The 22,649-nt window shown below is 42.7% G+C and overlaps 2 protein-coding genes across 6 annotated transcripts in view; one reads left to right on the top strand and one right to left on the bottom strand.

The window, feature by feature from the left end:
• Nucleotides 1–3,593: 3,593 nt before the first annotated feature.
• On the bottom strand, nucleotides 3,594–11,823 carry LOC134549892 (myosin regulatory light chain 2, smooth muscle minor isoform-like). Its single transcript, XM_063395971.1, has 4 exons — nucleotides 11,665–11,823; nucleotides 6,622–6,819; nucleotides 6,297–6,458; nucleotides 3,594–5,249 (listed from the first exon to the last, which is right to left on the bottom strand). Exons 1-4 carry the CDS (start codon nucleotides 11,768–11,770, stop codon nucleotides 5,077–5,079), a joined length of 639 nt encoding a protein of 212 aa, XP_063252041.1. The 5' UTR covers nucleotides 11,771–11,823; the 3' UTR covers nucleotides 3,594–5,076.
• A 141-nt stretch (nucleotides 11,824–11,964) lies between these two features.
• The window catches only part of MYOM1 (myomesin 1), a 96,130-nt gene continuing 85,445 nt past the window's right edge, over nucleotides 11,965–22,649 (top strand). For all 5 annotated transcript variants that reach the window (XM_063395942.1, XM_063395916.1, XM_063395958.1 and 2 more), the window contains exon 1: nucleotides 11,965–13,011. The gene's annotated coding sequence lies outside the window, so the exon portion shown is untranslated. The remainder of the gene's footprint in view (nucleotides 13,012–22,649) is intronic.

Raw genomic sequence — 22,649 nt, 5'->3', positions numbered from 1 at the left:
CAGACACTGGGATCCCATAAAGTGGAGAACTGAAATGCAAAAATAAGCATAGGTATGATAGGTATTCTTAGTAAGGAGAACTGAAGACCGCCAATCTTTCAAACAAAAGTAATTAATTCTGCTAAACCTAAGGATATACATATGTGCTCTCTCCTTGTGTCTTGGAGTTTGTGTCTGTCTGACAGCATGTATGTACAAATATGGAAGAAAATGAAGGGTGCTCAATGCTTGGCCTTAGTGTTTTAAAACATACCCAGAAAACAAGAAGCAGCATATTTAGTCAGGTGTTTCACATGAGAAGTAAGCTGTTATCAGTTTTCTTATCAGCTGATGCCTGTGCAGGTTTGGTTGGCTGGTGGAGCAATTTCAAAATCAACATGCTTCTTCTGGAGTGGGACTATTTTGCCACTACCTTTTGTGTTAGAGATAGTTAGCTCACAATTAAGGAAGAATTCAAAAGAGGGAAAAACCCCAGTGCCTGTCAGGTAGCAGGCTAAGTCAAGGTTCAAGTAACTTGTGTCTGATGCCAGCTCTGTTTTAGCACATATTAAGACAGGTCTTACAGGCCTCAATTTACACCCACTCACTTGAAGATGCTTGGCACAGACTGGAAATTATTGTGAAATTCTGTCTTTTAACTCCCAATTCATAATTAAAAAACAAACTAAAGTCTAGTTCAATATTTAGTGGGGTTGTACTCAGTGATACCTAAAATAGTCAAAGTGAGGATTAAGGATTAAATAAACCTTGCAAAACAAAGCAATTTACAAGAACTGTAAAATGACTAATACGGGTGCCTAAAGCAGCAGATGCTGGCAGCAGCAAAGTCAGTCTCGACCTGCCTAATCCTGCAGTATTTGTATCTGACTTTCAAACTTTATCAAAGTGCAAAACTGCTTTACTAAGGCACTGAATCACAGCTGCATGGCAGAGGAGTCTGCATGCAGCAAGCACTCAGGATTTTCCAGGTCAGTTTGATTTCCTGCTCTCCTGTTAAGTGCGTGCTGCTGAGAAACATGTAAACATCTTCCCTCAGATTTATTGCATTGATACAAGCTGACCTGACCCCTTAAAGTCCTGTGATGCAGGGCCATTATCTGTGGTCTCTAGGGAATATCACACTTCTGGTCTGAAAACATTCCTTGGCAGTGTTTTTACCCATGGGCTGCAGAGAAAAGTAGGAAAAGCAGCCATGTGCTGCCACCTTTTTCTTTTTTTGTGTGTTTTTTTTAAGATGGGAAGTTTTCTATCTAGGATATCAAAAGTTTGGGGGAAAAAAAAAAAAAAAAAAAAAAAGGTGTGTGGATGTTTTTTCCCCCCTGTATTACTTTCCAGTATTTAATGATAACTTAAGCTGCGTTTTAAGAGGCATTTATTTGAGTTCTTTTTGCCTTTGTATTGTTCCTAGTTTATGTGGTACTGTAATCCTGAATCATTTTCTCAAAGGAGAAAGTTATCTAAAAATGACCGTAGGGGTTTGAAAAATTAAGTAAGGAGCCAAAATAGGAGCATGGGTGCTTAAGCAATACCAAGGGAGGATTAACTGCTGATATCTAAAATGTTCCTGACTATACTTTGATTGTTACTCACCTGTTACTTGGATTTACATTGTCGGAATATCTTTGCATTTGTCGTTGTTTGAAATTCCCCAGGAACATCCCAAATAATAGGTTAGTAACACTCCAGACTAGAAAAGGCCACAAGAAATGTGTGATGACAAGATTTGAGATAGTTTGCAGCTTTTGGATCGAACGCAGGTGTCAGGACACAAAGGCATGCTGGCACTGATGCCTGTGCCAGGATGGGGCCGCTGTGCTGCATTCGTTTCTCCAGATACGCTAGGGATCCTAGAAACAAGCGATCCAAAGATAGTCCTTAGGTCAGCAGTGAAACAGATCCTTGCTCTGGAGTGTAGGGACACCACCTCTGTGACATCCCCTCATTGCTGAGCTCGTGTAACAAGCTGCCTTCATGATGTGAAATGCGTCAGCCATCTGATCACTGTGCCATAGGGATGGGTTTATTTGCTTAAATAAAGAGCAGAAAGAAGTGTGAAATGTTGTGCATTACCTTTATCTCCAGCAACAGAATGCGGAAGAAAAGGTAGCAGGCCAACATCCCCTGGCAGCACTTGACACAAACAGGGTCCTTTTTGGACATTTCTCGTGCAGCCTCAGTAGCTCTTCGGCTTTGTTTTGACCTCTTTGTAGCCTTAGAACAGGGTAAGTGGGTCATGTAAAATAAATCACTGCTTTTCAGTAGTGCCTCACAGGGCATTATAGATCACTGTAGATCTAAGACTATTAAATGTGTGCATGAGCCTAGGAAAATAGTTTTTCATCATAAGCTTAATCTGGTGTGGAGCTTGGAGACTGTTATATATGAACCCCGAGGGAGAAAAGATTAGGTTCCAAGATTTTGGCTGCAAAATGCTAAGGCTAAGTCATCAGAATTTTAAGCTGTTTCAGTGACCAAAGTTATTTTTATTTTTGGAAGTGAATTATTGATGACACATCCCCAGAGCCCTCGGCACGCAACCTCAGCTGTCACATTCCTCCCTGCCTAGCTACAAAATGCATCTGATGCTCTTATATGGTCTCTTGGCTGGGGCTGTTGGCCTTGTAGCCTCTCAGTGTTTAAGGGGTTTGTGCCCACTTGCAGGTTAACTGGTCTCATACAATAAAAAAACCCAGGGAAACTGGAACTTGGAAGGTTTTCATTGTACTCACACATCCTTGGATATTCTTCCTCAGTAACGCATGTTCCTGAGCAGGTATCTTTACATCTGTACAGTTCTGTCTCACTCTCTACTCAGAGGGAGCATCCAAGATGACAAGGAACAAAACAGCTACACCTCACATTTCAGCTGGCTGTTCAGAAAGCAAGAGCAGCAGTACAAAATATTTTTTGAACAAGCAGTTGAAGTGGACAATTTGCTCTCAAGTATGATATCAGGTTCTCTTTCATGTAGCTCATATTTACGATTTTAAAATCACTACTTCCAGCAAGAAAAATCCAGCTAGCACACCTGCCCCTTACTCAGTGTAACATACCCAGCACCTAACATTTACAGAGATAACAGGATCAGGGAAAGAAGGGTTTAGGGATCCAGTGTTCCTAACAAAAGTAAACTGCTCTCTGAATCTTAATGCCATTTAGACACTCAAAGGGAAAAAATAATCAGTATCTTACATCTGTCCTTCAAGCAGGCTGCTTGCATGTATGCACACAGTACTGAATTGCACAGAGGTGACAAGCTCAGTCTAAAGAAGTGACAGCGTAACTTGTTTTCCAGCCTAATGTTACATAGCAACATTTCAACAAGACAGTTTCCTAAATCCTCTCTTGTCTTTGTCACATGGCACTGCTGGTGAAAACTTCCATGCATACTTGTAAACTACTTCCTAGAACCCTGCAGGTGTCACATGAAAAAATAACTCAGCAGCCATTACTGAAGAGCACCAAGATAGTTAAAAGTAAACTTTCAAAAAAGAGCAGCTGTGGCAACCTGAAGTTGTCTAGAACATAATGTGGGTAGGAGAAAAACTGAGGCTAAGTTTGTTAGCAGATAAAACACAAAACTGAGAAAAGAATGGTTGAAAACTCAATTTTAATTAAGCCCGTTAAGTGGAAAAAACCACCCTGGAATAAGAAATAAAAAAAATAGTCCAAGTATGCCAACTGAGTATACTTTGTCAAGTTATTTACAAATCGGAAGCCAGAATATCTTTCGGAGTTGCCATATAGGAACACAAGCAAGATTAAGTAACCAAGCCTTCATGCTATCAGACTCGAAATGAGACAAACCCACCTTACAGGATAAGCTGTCAGAGCCTTTACAATCCTTTGTGCTGAATTCCAACTCCTTGGAGTCTTATGTCATGTGATATAGCTGAGGGCAAGCCTTCTGGATAAGAGGTCATTATTTTAATGGATAAATACATAGGCAAAATAAATTCTCGTCCTGCTTTCTAACTTCGGTAGCCAAGAGAATGAGGCACACAGAAGAGCATGGTCATACTAACAGAACAATCCTCCTCTTTTCTTTGTACTTGAGACAACATCAGCACAACCAGTTCTGAATGAATGCCTGCTTAAAAGCCATCTTATCAATATAACTGAGGAATATGTATGACATTGTAAAATGTGAGAGCAACTTCAGCACCTAAAGGGTTTTACCAAGTTAACTGTCACAATGACTTGCCTCACATTCTCACATGCAAATGAATTAGTTGTAGAAAAAGAAAGCTTTATGTAAGATTTCTGGCCATATATTGCTGTTAATTAGTGCCAGCACAGATTGCTTTGCACAAACTTCCTTCAGCAGAAGGGAAAAAATATGCCTAATTCCTCCTTACTTAGCAAAGAAGAATGCACACTTTGACATGAAAGTACTGCTAGAAAACCCATCAGTATTAAAAGGAAGCAAAAGCTGGGCATTGTATCTGCCTAAGAATCAGAAGTTCTCTGCTGGCCATGAGGCAATTGTAACAGTCTTCCCTAACCATTTCTTTGGTTAACTACTTACACAGTAGTCAGGTCCCACTGCAAAAACCTGAGATGAAAGACTCCTGCAGCTGCATTTTTAAAGATGCCAGCAGATGCTGCTAGTATTTCAGAACCCTGTGACACTGAACAAAACACTATGAAAATGAGTTTTCTAGCTCGACTTGCAACTGCAAGAAAAATACAATGAGCATACCTGCATTTGTAAATGCGTAATAGAAATGTCATTCCTCACAAAAGATTTTGAGGTATTTTATCTATATAGCAATCTTTATTTCAAAATGGCATTTATTACAAAAATGTAAAAATCCAGCTAAACCAGAAACATTGAGATTATTTTCCTGGACTATCAACTCCAGGGAATGTTTGTCCTGTAGCCTTTCCCTCACAATATTTTCCCCACTTCCAGTCTGATTACAGGTGCAAATGTGCCTAAATGGCCTGGAATAGATAATATATTGAAAAAGACAAAAGCTTTGGAGCTAAATGCATGCAACGAGTTCTATCAGGAAGAAACAGTTAAAAATAAAGAAAATTGTAGAGACAATCTGCAGGTATCCAGGGATTTGCTCAGTCATCCTTGTCTTTCGCTCCGTGTTTCAGGATGCGCGTGAATTCGATGTAGTTGAAATTGCCCTTTTTGTCGATGGGGGCCTCTCTGTAGAGCTCATCCACCTCTTCATCCGTGAACCTGTCCCCCATGGTGGTCAGCAGCTCCCGCAGGTAGTCCTCTTGGATGAACCCTGGAGCACAGTGCGGAGGACAGAAGAGTTTTTACATTTATCTGCTAATACATGAGTGATAATTTCTTTCTTTTGAGTTCTTTCCCTCAATTAAAGATACCTACAGTCTTCGGCTGCCAAATGAAAACAATGCCATTAAAGCCTGTTACGAAAATTGCCAAATAATTACAAGGATTCAATCAAATCAGGCATCTTAGTTTGAAAGATCCTACTACTTTGAATAAAGACCATATATGCTTTGCCTGTGGTGTTCCAAAGAATATAAAAAATTACCACTATTCATATCGGACATCCTTTGTTGACATTGACAGCAGGGCTACACTCCCAATAGTACCAAGAACCTTCAAACAACTCAGTACTTTAAAAGTCACAAGGGGGTTTCCTTGCAAAATTTACCTTGAGCATTCCTATTGAAAAGCCACCAAAAAAAGTCATGGAACTTGACTGTTAGCATTCAACAAGTGCATGAAACATGGGGAAGTTTACAACATTTCAAATTTCTCTTAAATCTGTGGTAAAACTCAGATTTACCAGACTGGTTACAAAGAATAAATTTTTGGCACGCTTTATTAAACAAGTAGGCTTGTATAACTTGGGATTGCTTCTATCATCACTCCTGCAAGTCACACAAGAATTTTCTTGCTTTCATTTTCTTCTGCTCTTGGTGCAACTTAACAAGGGAAGGGGGATACAAGTTGCTGACAGAAAACAAGTTCTTCATAAAAGCATAACAGCTTTGAAAACAATGATCCTCCTCATAAAACGGCACCGAAGGTGAATTTTAAGTTAGTATAAAAGATGTTAATTGGGAACCAGGGCCTTAATTTATTCCTATCTCCTGTCTTGAACAACAGAACGAGCTGACAGAAATTTGAAATTTCTACAGAGACTAAAAAGGCAAATTTAGCACATGAGGATACATGATTTTCAGTTTGCAGAAATTGAAATTTTCAGAGTTAAAAAATTGATCTTGCATCTATGAACACAAGTATTTATTGTTACAGAAGTAAGAAGTAATACATGTACACTACTGTTTCACCCACATACCTGTTGCTTCTTCATCAAAGCAAGCAAAAGCATTCCTGATCACATCCTCCGGGTCGGTGCCATTTAACTTCTCACCAAACATGGTGAGGAACATGGTGAAGTTGATGGGGCCCGGAGCCTCATTCATCATGGCATCCAGGTACTCATCCGTTGGATTCTTTCCTACAAAGAAAGGGAATCACACTTGGCTTAGCTTTCAAACTGAAGAAGGAATGTCAATACAAACGGAGTGTTAATACAAACAGAGACACCTCTCACATCCCAGACTCAGTATTTTGATTTTTGCAGCACTAATTTGCAAGCATGACGAGCACAGGGACATTACCAAGGGAGGCCAGCATGTCGTGCAAGTCCTCTTTGTCAATGAAGCCGTCCCTGTTCTGGTCGATCATGTTGAAGGCCTCTTTGAATTCCTGGATCTGCGACTGATCAAACATGGCAAATACATTGGAAGTGGCGCGCTGAGGGCGCTTCTTGGTGGTCTTCGTCTTTGCCCTTTTGCTGGACATGGTGGCTGTTGGTTCTAAGGAGACAGAAACATATCCTAGATTTAGCCTTATTAAATCACATTGCACGTCCTTGGGTGAGGGATGAGTGGAAGGACATCAAGGGTCATACTATCAGCATATACCCTGAAGGACACATTTATTTCAGTATCTCCTGTTCCACTTTCTTTTAGATTTCACTCGTGTTTGAGCGTTTGAGAATTCAGGGACTGGCACTGTAGGCCAATAGCAGGCTACATGAAAAAACCCAAATCAAATCATAGCTCTTGAAAGGAAACTCACACAGTGCTTGAATTGCTGATTCAATATTCAACCTGCATCTTCCACAAATTAAGACAACTACATATTCGGGAATCTGGGAGGCACTGTTGACATAGAAGGCTACGTGCTGCTAAACTAGCACTGTGGTTAAATATATCAGACAGTATGCTAAACTAACATTTTGGAGGGGAAAAATGTATTTTAGGCTCTGAATAGCATTTTATTAGAGTAGTTACTGTTGAGAGCACTGCCTTGGTTCAAAAGCTCTACAGTGCTATTCCTTTACACAGTGGAACTACTACACAACACATGCAAATGCCAGCATACTCTTTTTTAAATGAACTAAAGGCATAATAGCTCCAAAAATGTGAAGACTGGTTCTTTTAAACTACCAACCCTAAGAAACATTTATATATTTTTATAAACTTTCACATATCACAGGTATACCAATGTCATTGTTTCCCTCGAAGCTGTCAAATGAAGAAATAAACATGGCAGATTATTATATATTCTAACACAAATACATTCAGGCTAGAAGTGAGACTTTTAATTAAACTGCATCTCTTTATCTGGGAAGACATATATAGTGTTCCAACTAAATGTATGACAGCACAAACTCAAAAAGCTGAGTCATTCACTGAAAGGCAAACACAAAGCCCTGAAGATTGCTTTTGGATCAGGAGTTGGATCCTTTTTAATGTTGTTTCCAAAAGTCTCATGACCTCTGCTTGCATTAGCTAAAACTAAAGTGTAATCCATACTACTGTAATCCTTCGTAATGTTCAAACAAAGTGTTAAGCAAATCAGACTCCTTCCATCCTTGACTCTGAATTTTGCAGAAAGCAAGAATATCAATATTCTGAAATTTACATTAATTATTAATTTCATAACTTAGAAACAAATTGTCTGGTCAGAAATGCAATGCTAATCAGAGTCATAGCACAGTTCTAACTGTTTCTCAAACAGTTTGCTCAAAGATAGAATATTTTCTGTTAGACTCCTGAAAAGCAAGACTGAAATCACTAACTGGGATTCATCCTTAAAAACAAAGGGAGTAAAATTAAGCAAAGTAACTCCCTTATACAGTCAACCCAATAAGCAGGCAAAAACCAGTTATTTTGGAGGGTTTTTTTTTTTAACTAAAAGGAAAGACATTTTACCTTGCTTTGTATTAGATACCTGACAGGGTGCACCAAGCATCTGGATCATAAAAGGAAATTCCATGGTTACGTCCTTCTCAGTCTGTCCACACAGACAGCTACTGATTTCCCCTGCTAATTCCACACTTTTAAATCCTGCGTGCATCTACAACGTTCTTCTGACGTACCAAACAAACCATTATGCCCAGAACTAAAAATAGCCCATGAAATGCAACTGCGCATGGCCCAACAACGCAGACGTTCTCTTCATCGCTCCAACCACAAGCTACCCGAGATGTCTGGCCCCCACAACACTGCAACAAATAAATGTGAACTCTTGACTTCAGATATCTATGTAGACAGCTGACAACAAAGGTAGTTTGCATTCAAGCTGAAGCCAAGGGTTGTGCATAACTTTGGTGGTTTCTTACCGCTGTAAAAACCCTCAGGCAAGGTCTCATTTAACTCTGGATTATTGATTAGAAGTTCCACTACTCAAAATAGAGCCAAACACTATCTTTTAATAACTCTTCTCTGAAATAATGCAGTTTTCAGGATATGACTCACTCAAAGTAAACAAAAAAGTTTACTCTGCACTTGCTCATCCCGACCAAATTGATTTTTGCCTTTTTACTTTCACATATCTCCATATTCTATATTTGCAGCTCAGTAGCCTGTTATTGTGTTCACACCTAGCATTTTACCTACTCTATTAGAAAGACAAAATACATTGCCCCAGTGGCTCCAAGGTTAGATTCTCTGGGAACCCAGGTCAAAATGACTTCCCAACTTTTTCATAAACAAAGTTTAGTACCTATATAAAGGGAAAGGGGGGGTGTTCAGAAAAGGGTAGAATCAGGGGGGAATTATCACCTATGTCTCTAATTGAGGATTCCTGTCAGTTATGCTAACTTGCTGAACACATAAAATTGTATCCACTCGTTACAGTTTGCATCTTTGGCGTTTTTTCATCCAGTGTGTTGGGCACTGTAAAGATCCTTATAAAGGTTATCCCTTATTATCACCTGTGTCTGGCTTGTAATTTTAGGATCAGTGAAAAGGCATCACTGCTAAAAAGGCAGTGCTCCCAGCAAGCCCCTACCTGCAATTCTCTCACCTACAATTCAATCCTAAGCAAGAGGAGGTAACAAAAGCAGACTGTCAGCACATTCTTTTTAATTCTTTTGAGAAGACTGACATATCAGAGTATATTTTACTAGAAAAAAAATTTTGAAAGTCCCAATGCTTGCATTACTACTTTCCAAGTTTCTCTGAACCAGGTTTAGGAACTCCTCCAGTCCAAAAGAGTTGTCAGCCTAGCTACAGAGAAACATCAGATCTCACAGGACTGCTGTGCCCCTCAGCACAGGTTTGGTGCAGCTGTGCCTGAAACACTGGACTCAACTCCAGGAATCTCTGTTAGAAAGAGGGTGGTGCATTTTGGAACATGTTCAGAAAACCAAACTCATCAATCCAGTTAGCCAAAGAGATCGATTTATGATTTAAAAGTTCCAAAAGTGTTTGCACTTTGTGTTATCCAACAAAAAGACCCACACCTACGCCACCGTTTTTGTAATTGAAATATAGAGTTAGTATAGGCTGGAAATAGAGTTTCAGTAGATAAAAAGTGGGAATACTTCACATTAGACAGTGCAAGTCATGACACGCAGGTTTATCCCTGTTGTTTAATACTATGCTGCACTGAATGGTCTGGGCCCTGTTTTGGAAGCAGTCCAAGAAACTTCAAATGTAAGACCTTACGTGTGACACACAATCAATAAGGTATTTCTGAAAATGTCACCTTTCTTTAGGAAGATTTTCACATATTAAAAAAAAAAAAATAGGTAATAAGTAGCAGTGCCATGCTGCTTTGTGGTGCCTGTATTGCCATTTGTTCAGTCACATAGGATATCAAACCACAAAATAGTCATCTTGTGGTCCCTTCCTCTGGCAAAGTGATAAACCCTTGGAGAGAAAAAAAAAACCAAGCAACTAAAAATTTTGAGCCAAGCAATAAGCTGTGAAAATTTACAGCCCACTAACAGTGGTACAAGCTGGACCTGTTCAGAGGCAGTGACCAAAAGTTATGCTTTAGAAAAAATTCACACATTTCAAAATGGTGAATATTGTAATAACTGCAATATTTGTCACTGAAAAAAACTAAACTACCACACAGTAAATGCCCAAACCCACAGCCAAGAAAATCTCTACATGAACTAAGATAGAACATCAAACTCAAAAGTCAACCTCAAAGCTAAATCCAAAGTTCTGTCCATGTACTCAATTACAGCATCACATACAGTCACACATCCATCACAATCTGGGTGGCAACAGGAAGAGATAAGAGCAAGGTGCTCCAGCAGATCTGTGTCAAGGCTCAATAAAGAGCAGATTACACTTCATAAAAGTAAACTAGCAAAAACCAAACCCTGTGCTGTCCCACCCAGTTTAAAAGCCACTTTAAAATATTCCTCACTAGTAAGTTTCCCAAAACCCTTGCACAGGAGTCACACCTGCCTCAAAATCCAGTGCCAGTGAGTCAACACAGCCTGTCTGCAAAAGAAGAAAGGAGGCTCAGAGGTGCCCTTATGCTCACTACAACCACCTGGAAGTAGGGTGTAGCCAAATGGGGATCGGCCTCTTCTCCCAATCAACAAGCGACAGGATGAGAGGACAGTCTGAAACTGTGCCAGGATTAGACTGGACATGAAGAAGAACTTCCTCACAGAAAGGGTGATTAGACACTGGAATGGGCTGCCCAGGGAGGTGGTGGAGTCACTGTCCCTGGAGGTGTTCAAGTGAAGGCCGGACGTGGCACTCAGTGCCATAGTCTAGTTCCTATGGTGGTCGGTCACAGCTTGAACTCGATTATTTCGGAGGTCTTTTCTAACCTAGTTCATTCTGTGACTCTGAGAGCCGGGGAACCACCGCACGCAGTCCCCTGTGCGGCTATGGTTATTCCAAACCATGAGCAGGAAGGGACAGACCCAGTCCCACTACCTCCCCCTCTTCCAACCGCAGCAGCTCCCAGCCCTGCCCCTCCCATGCTCTGACAAAGCCGAGGAAACACCCGCAGAGGCTCGATGTGGCCGGGAGGCAGCCGAGCCCTTCCGACAGGGAGGAAACAGTACCTTTTAACACCTTTCAGTTCCCTGAAATGATGCACAGGGAGCCTGGTCCCCGCGGGCACCGTCCCCGTGGCGACGCGCCCTGCCCGGCTCACAGGGCACCCCGAACCTCGGGGCTCGGAGCCGGGGTCTCCCCCAGCTCCAGCACACAGGGCGGATCCCCCTCCAGAGCAGCAGCACTGAGCCGAGGCCCGAGGAGAGCTGCTGCGCCCGCGGCGGGCGACGCCGCAAGCGACCCCGGCTCCGCAAGCGACCCCCGGCCCGGCACCGCCCCACCCTTCACCGGGCGCCGGCCCCGGGCCCCGCGGGCAGCGGGCGGAGCCCCCCGACTCACCTGGCGGCGGGAGACGGCACCGGCGGGGAGCGGCTGCAGAGACACTTCCGGAGAGCGCAGCGGCCACCGCCCCGCCGGGCAGGAAGGAAGCTGTGGGCGAGACCATCCGCGCACGGGGAGGGGGTGGCGGCTTGGCTCATGGCTTCGGCGGCCAAACGCCACGAGCCGTGTCGGGGAGAGAGAGCACCCGCAGTGGCCCGTATGTTTCACGTTCTTCCCCTGGAGTATCTCCTTCCCTTGAAGGAGACAGCCAGAGCCACGAGCTCAGCCCCTCCACCCTGTGTGTGTCCTCCCCTGGCGACGCGTTGGTGCAGCGCGGTGTGGTCACCGCATTCCACAGGCGAGGGGCGGAGGGAGTAGCGCGCCTGCCCTTGTAAGGCAACGGCGGGAGTTTCCTGCTCGCGCCGGTGGGCGGGGCCTCTCCTGCTGGCCCCGCCCCCGGCCCGCCCCGGCCCTACTCGAGGCTCGCGGGGGCTGAGGGTCCCTACGGCTTCCCAGGGCCTCCCTGCCGCCTTCCAGCGCCGCCAGAGTGGTGCTCCCGGCCTCCTGCTCCGCCTTCCCGAGGGGCTCACTGCGGCCAGGTCTTTCTGCCGGAGGAACAAGTCCCGTTCTCAGCCGCTTGTGGCTGTGCGGGGCCGCGCGGTGCCGGGGCGAGCCGGTAACCCGGAACCACAGAGCCACAGGGTGGGTCAGGCTGGGAGGGACCGCAGTGGGTCATCTGCTGCAGCCGCTCCGCTCGAGCACATGGCACAGGATTGCACCCAGACGGTTCTTAACATCTCCAGTGAGGGAGACTCCACACCCACTCTGGCCTGCCTGTTCCAGTGTGTGGTCACCCACACAGTAAAGAAGTTGTTCCTCATATTCAGGTGGCAGTTCCTGTACATCTTATTCCTTGGCACCACCAAGAAGCACCTGGGTCCATCCTCTTGACTCTCTCTTCAAATACTTACATTTAAAAGGTCCCGTCTCAGACATCTCTCCTCGAGGCTGAACAGCCCCAATTCCCTCAGCCTTTCCCCACAGGAAAGATGCTCTAGTCCCTTAATCGACTTTGCAGCTCTAAACAGCCCAGCACATAGTATGGCACTGTCCTGCATGCTCAGCAGGTGCTGGTGTGTCTGGAAGATCCACAGATGATCACAGAACATCCTGACTTGGAAGGGACCTACAGGGATCATAGAAGTCCAGCTCCTGGCCCTGCACAGGACACCCCAAGGATCACACCTTGTGCCTGGGGGCATTATCCAAACACTTGTTGAATTCTGTCAGGCTTGGTGTTGTGACCACTTCCCTGGGAAGCCTGTTCAGTCCCCGGCCATCCTCTGGAAGAAGAACCTTTTCCTTGTAAGTAATACTATTTTAAAGCTGAGATGAAGAGGAATATGGGACGAACAGAAAGATCATCCAAAAAATGGTGACCACAGCTCAAAGATACAATCAGCATCATATAACAAATAGATATCACAACCACTGCCTATGCGGCCTAATTTATAACTTTGCACCCAGTTCTACTTACTTAATTTTTACAGAGTTTGCAACTGTATATAAAGTCACATAGTCTGTGAAAGCAGTAAGAGATTACCCATATTTCTGACTTTTTTGGGGGAAATTAATTTAACTGAGTGTCCAGGAGGTGTGCCCCCCTCCATGGGCTCCCCTGGCAGAGAGCACAGCTCTGGAGGGGCATCTCCTCTGCTCAGCACCTGCAGAGTCAAAAAAAAAACCCCTTGCAGTCTTCCCTGTCTCTGCTTCTGCTGGCAGTATTTTTTACCTATAGGGAATTGTGGTGGTTGCTGTCACATCTCCCAGCTTTCCCGGGCACTGGCAGGATGCTGTGGGCTGCCCACTTGAGATGAGCCTGCTGTGTCATAACAGGCAGCTCCTGACCCTGAACACGTGAGTTTCTGTTGCAGAGTAGCTCCAACATGGAAGCTGAGACAGCCTTTCCTCTCGTGATCCAGAAATGGGTCATTCCTCATGCTGCACACAAAACTCATGCATGCTCTGCATCACTTTTTCTACCTTTGTTTCTTATGTTTCTAGAGTCCACTGCTTCCACAGCTGGAGTCAGTGGTGAAATTGATGCATATTTATCCAAGTTAGCCTTGATATGAGCAGAATTCAGAATATTTATCTTCTTAAAGGTATTTTTATCCAACAATTAAATAAATAATCCAATGCCAATGATTTTCTAATGTTTTCCTTCAAAAATCGGTACAACAGTAACTCAATGCTCATTTTTATGACCTACACTAAAATAATATTTTAGCTTGTGTGAGGTTGGAAAAATGGAAATAACAAGCAAAGCCTAAAATGTCAGTAAGGAATATGTAGGAAGACCTGTCAGAATAATCTTTCATACTTGGTATCTGTGTCTGGAGAGTCCTGGATGTGAGCCGGTGTTGGGTTTAATATTTAACATAATGAGTAATACGTAATATGTTGATTAACCACAGAGGACCTTGGCCTACACTTGAAATCACCATAGTTGATTAATCTTTACATTTTTTTTTCTTAGGGGAAAAAGATGAGCAAGCTTTTATTTTGAGAAGTAAGGGAAAACTCAGTAGATTTCAGAAGTCTTTAAGAAATACAGCAGTAATATTGGTTCATGAAGAGCAGTCCTGTTTCCAGAAAAAGATAATTAACCAGTTGCAAAAAAAGTACATGATTCATTTGTGTAATTCTTCTCATCAAACCTCCTTCTATTGTATAAAAGTGCCATGAGTTCACTTCACAGATGTTGAAACTGAAACACAAGTGAGCTAGACCACCATAAATGCTAAAGATGAGGTTTGGGAATGTTAAGGGGCTATCTGTAAGTTAGGTAGTTTTGGAGTCTATTTTCAATGGCATTTGGAAGTTTGCGCTGTGAGCTTCCAATATTTGCGCGTCTAAGTAATTTTAGAATCTGCCTTAAAATGTCTTACCTGCTGCTTCCTCAGAGGCCACAGGTCCCTAAAGAAAGAAGCATTGCAAAGCTGCTTTTAAACTCAGTCTTGAGTGTACCTAGACTTGGGGGTCAGTGACTCCTTTGTGTGGATAGTCTCACTGCAGTAAATACAGTATTAATGGAGCTACCAGGCTCCTCTCTTGCCTGGCAGACATTCTCCCCAGCTCTGTGGTGGTGTGTCTGGGTAAGGATCAGCCGTCCCGGGCTCTCCTGGCCTCTGGCATCTCTGCATTTTGCATCTTCCTTGTCTTTTCATGCTCTGTCATTATAAGGCTCTCCACTGCTGTGTTCTATACACTGCTTGGAAACTTCTCAGTCTCAACACCTTACTCTGCACGTAGATTGTTATTTCCCACATACATCGGATACAATTTCCCTCTGTGATAATGATAAAAAAATAACTCAGTCTGGCAGGGGCAGCCTAAAGTGAATTAGATCAATTTACCAAGAGGAGTCTGCAGCCACCAAAATCCTGGCCATGTGGATACGAAGAGACATAATGTCACACCTCTTCATCAGCGTGTCTCCTCTGTGAGGATGCATTTTACTGGGAGAAGGATCCTTTAGTGAACTGCGTACTTCAGTTAAGTTCATGTGTCATATAAATCCCCAGACAACTCAGTGGGACCTAGGGTATTCAAAATAAAAGCAAAGCACCATACTCAAATAAATGATTTACCTGCTCTAACCGTAAGCCATATTTAGCATTTTGTCTAATGCTTTTCAAATTATTTGTTTTTCCAAGAAGTGAAATGATTACCGAAGTAATTAAACAGTGCAACTCCAGCTTATTCCAGCATGTGGAAAGTGTTTGCCACATCACGGCGGTGCCGTTCTTAAGGCGTTCCTAGGGTGGGAACTTGTCCCTGTGCCTCATGCCGTGACTGTGTGCCTGTAAAGAAGCCAGAGGTGCTGTTACTTGCACAGGAGCCCGGCAGCCGCCTGCCTACAGGTGCTGGGGAGACTTAGGATGATTCGCTCCCCTCGATTTGGGGTTCCCACTTGAGCTGGACGCGCTTGTGTCGCTGCACGGCGCTGGGAGCCGGGAGCCGGTCCCGTACCGCCTGCCACCAGCAAGGGGAGCTCGGCATTTGGGGAGGACCCGAGAGACAGCCCGGCTCCGCTACCGCCACGGACAGAGGGGGGAACGCTATGAAATGACATCAAAGCGGTGCGGGGCTGTGTCCTGCTGAGGGCTGCGCAGGGGAGGGGAAACGCGACAAGTGCCGCGTGCTCTGGGGTGACCCCTGGGACGTGCAGGGATGAGGCATCCACAGCTTCCAAGGGCAACCTGTTCCAGTGCCTCACCATCCCCACAGGAAAGAATTTCTTCCTACTATCTAATATCTTGCTATTATCTGCCCCCTTTGAGTTTGAAGCCATTACCCCTTGTCCTATCAACACATACCCGTGTAAAAAGTTTCTCTCCAGGTCTCTCTTCCCCCTCTAGGCACTGGAAGGCTGCTGTAAGGTGTCCCCAGAGCTTTCTCTTCTCCAGGGTGAATAGCTCCAACTCTCTCAGCCTGTCTTCAAAGGAGAGCTGCTCCAGTTCTCAGATTATTTTTTTGAGGACCTCTGGATCTGCCCCAGCATGTCCTTGTCTTTCCTGTGCTGAGGCCATAGACCAGTGCCAGTAGCAAGCGTCTGCCTGCCTCTACCAAGGGAAATAGCTTGACATTTTACAAAGTGAGAACCTGCCTTGATATAGCTGCCCTTCTTTGCTCTGCTTCACTGCTTGTTAATTGCTTTTTCCCAGTCACTGGAAACTTTAGAGGAGTGTCCCCAAGCTCTGGTTGCTTCAGAAGCTTTCCTGTGAGCTGGGTGTATCACAGCTGGTAAAACTTTATGAAACCTGACATTGCAGTTTCACATGTGATGAAACCCTGAGCAGCCTCTCTGGTTTCAGTACAGGCTGGGAATCAGTGTGTTCATTCTATGGAAAGTTCAATTATTATTTTTCTAGTATGGAAAGCATTTTGTTTCAATTACAGTTGCAAATGCAATAACAGATACATATGTTGATCATAGTGATCAACAACACCTATGGCAAATATGTTTTCTATTTGCAGACTTGGAATGAGTTTCCTTCAAACCTGGAAGGCAGTGGAGAACTCATAGTTTATGAGCTCTTTTTGGTGAGAATTGATGAAAGAGCTCAGGACAGCAGCGAAAAAAACAAACAAATTGCAATGGAAAAATGAGTTAATTAAAATAGGAAATTAAACTGAGCTTCACAAAGCTCTGATACACCTTCCATCTCTAGCCATGCTTCCTGGTTCAAATATGCCTAGATATCCTACAGGAACATGTTCATTTTGATGTTAATATTTAGAATATGTTTGCTCCTTTGAGTGACAAAGGAAAAGTCATGAGAACTGTGGAAAAATCAATGAAAAGCATAAATGCTTATAAAATCAAATATTTGGAATTTTTCCTATCTATAAGCCTCTCCCATTATCTGAACATTATCTAACTGATCTGTATGCAGCCAGTACTTCAGTGACTCCCTTTTGCCAGCTATGGAAGGATATATGATTTTTTTCTGTTGATGAGCTGGGAAGACATCTCAAAAACCCTTGTTTAGAGAGAAATATTTTGTGCATTTTAAAATGAAATCTCAGTTTTAGAAAAAGTATTAAGACTCTGGCCATTTTACACATTAAAGCAGCCTTGAGACCAGAAACCAGATGGTAATGCGAAATGGCATGTGTAACTTGACTCAGCTTCTTCATCTGGGGATAAGGTGGAGCAAAATAAATTTTCAAATGCTCCAACCAAAACTGTAATCTGACCCACAACTTCATGATAATAGTGAAAAGCAGCTGATTGCAAATGATAGAGTAAATTGAAAAAAAAAATGTTCAGTCCCTCTAGATACTCCCTTTTTAAAGGTAGGCTCTTTGTGTCTCATATTGCAGAATAGCTGCTGACAGATCATGCTCCCCTGTGGCTGCACCCCGGAAAGGCTTCCTTGGGGTGTCTGACAGATGTAATAAAATCCTTTTCCTCTCTTTTCCTATTCTTGTAAGAATTTCAAGGAGGGAAAAGGACAAGCTCCCACTTCTCTGACTGGAAGTTCTGAAGCCCTTGTCCAGCCCTCCTCCCACCAGATCCTGCTTGTCCAGCCCTCCCTGCTTTCTCTGGAGCTGCTGTAGGGAGGAACATGAGACCTGGCTTCCTTGGTGCAGGCTGGGTTTCCCATGCCCCTGCACCGTCTTGGAAGGTTACCCCCTTGCTAGAACAGAAAGCCCATGAACAGGGCCAGACACTGCTCACTTGAGCTTTTCCAGCAACCAGGCTTTTTCCTCTCTTTGTGAGCAACCCGACAGCAAAAGAGGAATTTCTGGAGCTGATCAACAGCTGTTTTTAAGCCTCTAGCAGCCATTATGCAGCTGCACTTGGTCGTGAGTCCCTGCTGGCACGAGCAGAAGGAAGGGACAGATTCCCTCTATTTACCCTGCCAGTTAGTATAACAACCTCTGGAGAACTCTAATGAAACAGTAAGAATTTAACAGATGAGTAAGCAGGAAATCGCCCCTTCTTCAGGAAACCAGTAATACATTTTTTAGGATTGTACTCAAACTTGCTCCCAGATGCTGGCCAAGGATTCAGCTGTCTGCCCACCATGGCTGTCGGAGCAGCACACCCCATTCCCCTCCAAAACCTGAAACACAGGACTTTTTCATTCGTAGGAAATGTCAAGTACTGTGCTACAATTAATAAGGTAACATTATTTTGTACAAGCAAAATGAGAGAAATCAGATATCAGCTGAAAAAAATTTCATAGTGTATATTTTTTTAATGACAGTTCAGACTTGTGGAAGTAATGACAAAATACATGTATTAAAAGTTTCAAGATGTCTCTGGCTGCTTTGATTAAAATTGTTTCTCTATCACATGTAAAAAAGGTACAATAAAATACTAGTAACATCTTTAAAATTTATATCTTTCTGGAACCAATTTATTGCCATTTCCTCCCGGTGTGGAAATCACAAGGATTTTTCACAAAATCCCATTGGAATCTGGAGCTTTCAAGAAGTTCAGCCTCTGCAAGCTGAGTATCCTAAAACTTTAATTCATAAAATGATAGAATGTGAAAATATGCTTCAACTATTCAATTTGATCTCTCTCAGGTAGCTAACTTTAATTTCTTTGAGTTGTGGCCAGAGGAAAAGTGATGTTTAAATAAATGAGGTTTTTGCAACTGAAGTGTGGCTAAACTTCAAATAGCTGGTAGGAGGTGATAAATGGACATCAGATGGGCTCCAATTTGGACATCTCATAGAAAATAGGACTCATCTAGTAAACAAATGCTTCCCCTCTGTTTTTGCATGTGGCTATAAATAGTAAACAAAGATATGCCTCACGTAGTTTGCTGTGCACATTTAGTCCTTGGGTTGGTATCAGCTGTTTAAGACAGTGAATCACATGAACTCCAGGCACCACATGCTTTTAACTTTATCTAATAACTCTGAATGTTGTGGGTCCTACCTCTGTTCTAATTATTCCTATGAAGATTATGCTGTTGTCTCTGGGAATGTTTCTAATTAATCCAGGGTGTCTGTAGAGATGATAATTCTAGAGGCTATCTCCCTGGCACAGTTTTTATCTTGGTGATGATTAGGAATCATATCTTTTGGGGTTAGCAGTGTCATGGGCCATGCAGACCAGCAGCACCTCTTGTGATAAAGAGATTGTATTGCCATTATGCTAGCAGGCATTTTAGGATCATGGACTGTGTGTGCCTACCCCTAAGGAGTGCAGACCTCTGTATGTAGTTTTCTGAATAACTCCTCTAGCCCATTTTAACACACAGAGGATGGATGGTGGAAGAACCATGGCTACAAGCAGTTCAGAGGCAGAAAATACCTGGGCAAAAGAGAATTTTCTGATCCACTGTCAGCTTACTACCAGCAAGTGAGATCAGCTAGTAAGAGCATATGTTGACAGGGATTTTTATAACACATTTTTCAGAACAATTTAAAGACTCATGGGAAGATAGAATTCAAGATGCCAGTATCACTGCGTGTTCTTGAACTGGAGCAGCTAATGTTAATCACAGGATTATGTATGTTTGAGGACGCTAGAACCAAAGACATTCTGTGACAGAAGTGTGGAATTATTAATGCCAGATCCCAGGCAGGTTTCAAACAGCTGCCACCTTTACAAGGTGAGCAGGAGAAACCTGGGCAAAGCTTGAGAGCACTAACTTATTGCAGAGAATTGGGTTGCAACATCTTCCTTAGCCAGCAAAGTCAATGCTGCCACTTCATAGGGGTGGTACCTGCTCTACTGAGCAAACTCCAAAAGAAACCATTTTCAAAATAAGGCATAGGCATGCAGCAGCAAAATGATCATGACTCAAAATCTTTAAATTCCAAATAGTTTATAAATGTGCTTCGGAAACCGATCTGTATTCATTGTGCCACAGGGAAAGTAGGAGCCACTTACAAAAGAAAATACAAAGGCAATTATGCACCAGGATTTTAATGTTTGAAAATTTGACTCATATGACTAGAGTATGAAACACATTTCCAGAACTATAATCTCTGGTCAGTCTTGCACATATTTGGTTCTTATATTGTATCCCCTCGTTGCTCCACCTCCACAGGCAGACTGAAAAGCCAGGGATCACAGAGTAGAAAAGGCAAGGGAGATATAACCCCTGCTGTGCTCAGACTCGTGCCAGGCCATTCCTTGAGACTATTCAGATTTGTCAGCCCTCCGTCTGCTTGCTCAAGTTGGAACAATTGTGAATGAACCTTTAGTTTCCCATGAATTTTAAGTCCAGCATAATTAAAAGGTAGCTGTTAATTACATGTATGTGCAGCTCACCCAGTGAATGCAGTTCCTAAACACCCTGAGTATTATATCTGCAACAGTAATGCCCTTATGTGCAGATCTTTCTTCCTTGAATTATTTTGGGATTTTCAATATATGTTTTTCCCAGGCAATTGGTTTTCCTAAATAAAATTATTTGAATTGCAAAATTGATTTGTTATTACAAGCTTGTTTTAAGAACTTGTGCTGAGAAGGGATTGAAACTAGAGAGCTTTGTGAACTGTGCAGCTGGTTTCAGCTCATTACTTTAAAATTATTTTCTGTGAAATAATATTATGCTTATATCTGACACCTAGAAAGAAAAGCTAAAAACAAATAAAGCATTATCATGTTTGCTAGAGATTGTGAATATCAATATTGCTTTCAGCAGTTTTCACTGATCTATGCAAATAACCATGTGGTTGATTAGCTAGTCTGAGGTTGCAATCAGAATACTGAACTATGATCCATTAGTTATACACATAATTCAGAGATGCAGTGCTCTGAAAATTAATGTTCTTCAGCAATTTTAGTGAACAGATAGAAATTTTAAAATGCCAGTTTTTGCAACAGCTCCTCATTTTCACAGTGTGCAATATCTGTTCAGCTCAGTGCTTTCAGTGTTGAATAAGGCAAATACCTTATTCACAAAGACAGATTGCCTGTCTCTGCCATTGATGAGTGTTATCAATGGCTTTTCCTTGCCACTGTCCAGTGTGAAGATCATCGTCTTTCATGTGGGTCTTTCATTAAACTTCTGAAATCTCTTCAGCTTCATATGCAGCTCTTTCAGAACCTTTGGAATGATAATTTCCTTCTTCTGAAGCCCACATCCTTTATCTGGACATGCAGCTAAAGACTTAAACATATTTCTGGACATCATATTTGTGATCATAACAAATGTTTGTTGCTCTGTGTGTCCTCATGATGCTCTAGCAGTGATGTAGCACAAACCCTTCCATGAGGTATGTCCAGACATTATCCAGATGTCAAGGTTTTCCTTCTTAGGAAAAACCTGCTCTTTGGTTTCCCCACAGGTTTCCCCACAGACAGCACACAACTGACTGTGGGGAAACCTGTGCTTCTCAGCAGCTTTCACCAGCTGCATTCCTTCACTGCTTCCAGCCCACTGACTTGAGTTCTGCCCCAATTTTCCAGGGTACAGCATTGTTTGAAAAGCAGGATGTTGGGACATAAGGACAGGAGATGGAAAATTGAGCAAGTAGGTTGCAATGTCAAAATACCCTTTAAATCATCTTTAGAGCCTGTCACTGTCAAAACTCTGCCCTTGAATTAAGGGAAAGCTTTGCAACCACATTAGACACTGGAAACTTGTGCAATGGAGAAAAAACATTTTGCTTTGCGTCACTGATAAACTACTGGTTCCAGGGCTAGGTCTGATGCTAACAGTTCTGAAACAGTAAAGAGAATAGTAAAGTACAGCTGAAACTGCACTGCTTAAACTGCAAAACCAAATCTGTCATCAGATCTCCAAATGGTCTGTTGTTACTCTTCCACAACTTTCAGAGTACTGACAACCTGTGGGCATTGGGGTAGCTGGAGGAGTTTAAACACCAGATTGTAGAGACACAAACATGTCACAGTTTTTTGAAAAGACAAAAGAAAAATCAAAGTAGGATTCTGGAGGAAAGCCCTCAAATTTGTGAGGATGTGTGGATGATACTCCTGTCTCTCAGCTGTTAAACAAGGCAAGGGCTAGCACAGGTGGTTTCTCAGGAGGTTTCCAAGACCCAACTTGTCAAAGTTCACAGTTGATCCTGCTTTCAACTGGAGGGTCAACAAGAGACCACCTAGGTCTCCTCCAACCTGAATTTGTGATTTTTGTGATTCTCATTGTAGATCCAAATTGCCTTTTAGATGTGCTGTACTGTCTGTTGATAGTAATTACTAGAAATTGTCAGCTGGACTAGCAGTATGAAAATGGAGATGTAAAACAGTATGCAAGTTTCTACAAACAAAAGGCTATTTAGGCAGGAATAATTGCAAATAGAGTGATGACAGTAAAATGATGGGACACTTGTTCTCTGTCACCAGCAGTCCTATCAATGAAAATATATAGCCAATTTCTGAAGTCTTTCACTTATGCAGAGGCTTAATTGCTTAATCATTTCCCTAGAGGGATTTTTTCTGCTTAAGATCAGTAATGACTTTCTTGGCAACTGAAAATTGTTCCAAGTGCATAAATGCA

The sequence above is a fragment of the Prinia subflava genome, chromosome 1 (genome assembly GCF_021018805.1).
Source record: "Prinia subflava isolate CZ2003 ecotype Zambia chromosome 1, Cam_Psub_1.2, whole genome shotgun sequence".
Classification (NCBI taxonomy): domain Eukaryota; kingdom Metazoa; phylum Chordata; class Aves; order Passeriformes; family Cisticolidae; genus Prinia; species Prinia subflava.
The sequence above is the reverse complement of the archived record's forward strand: the minus strand, read 5'-3'. Positions and strand labels throughout refer to the sequence as shown.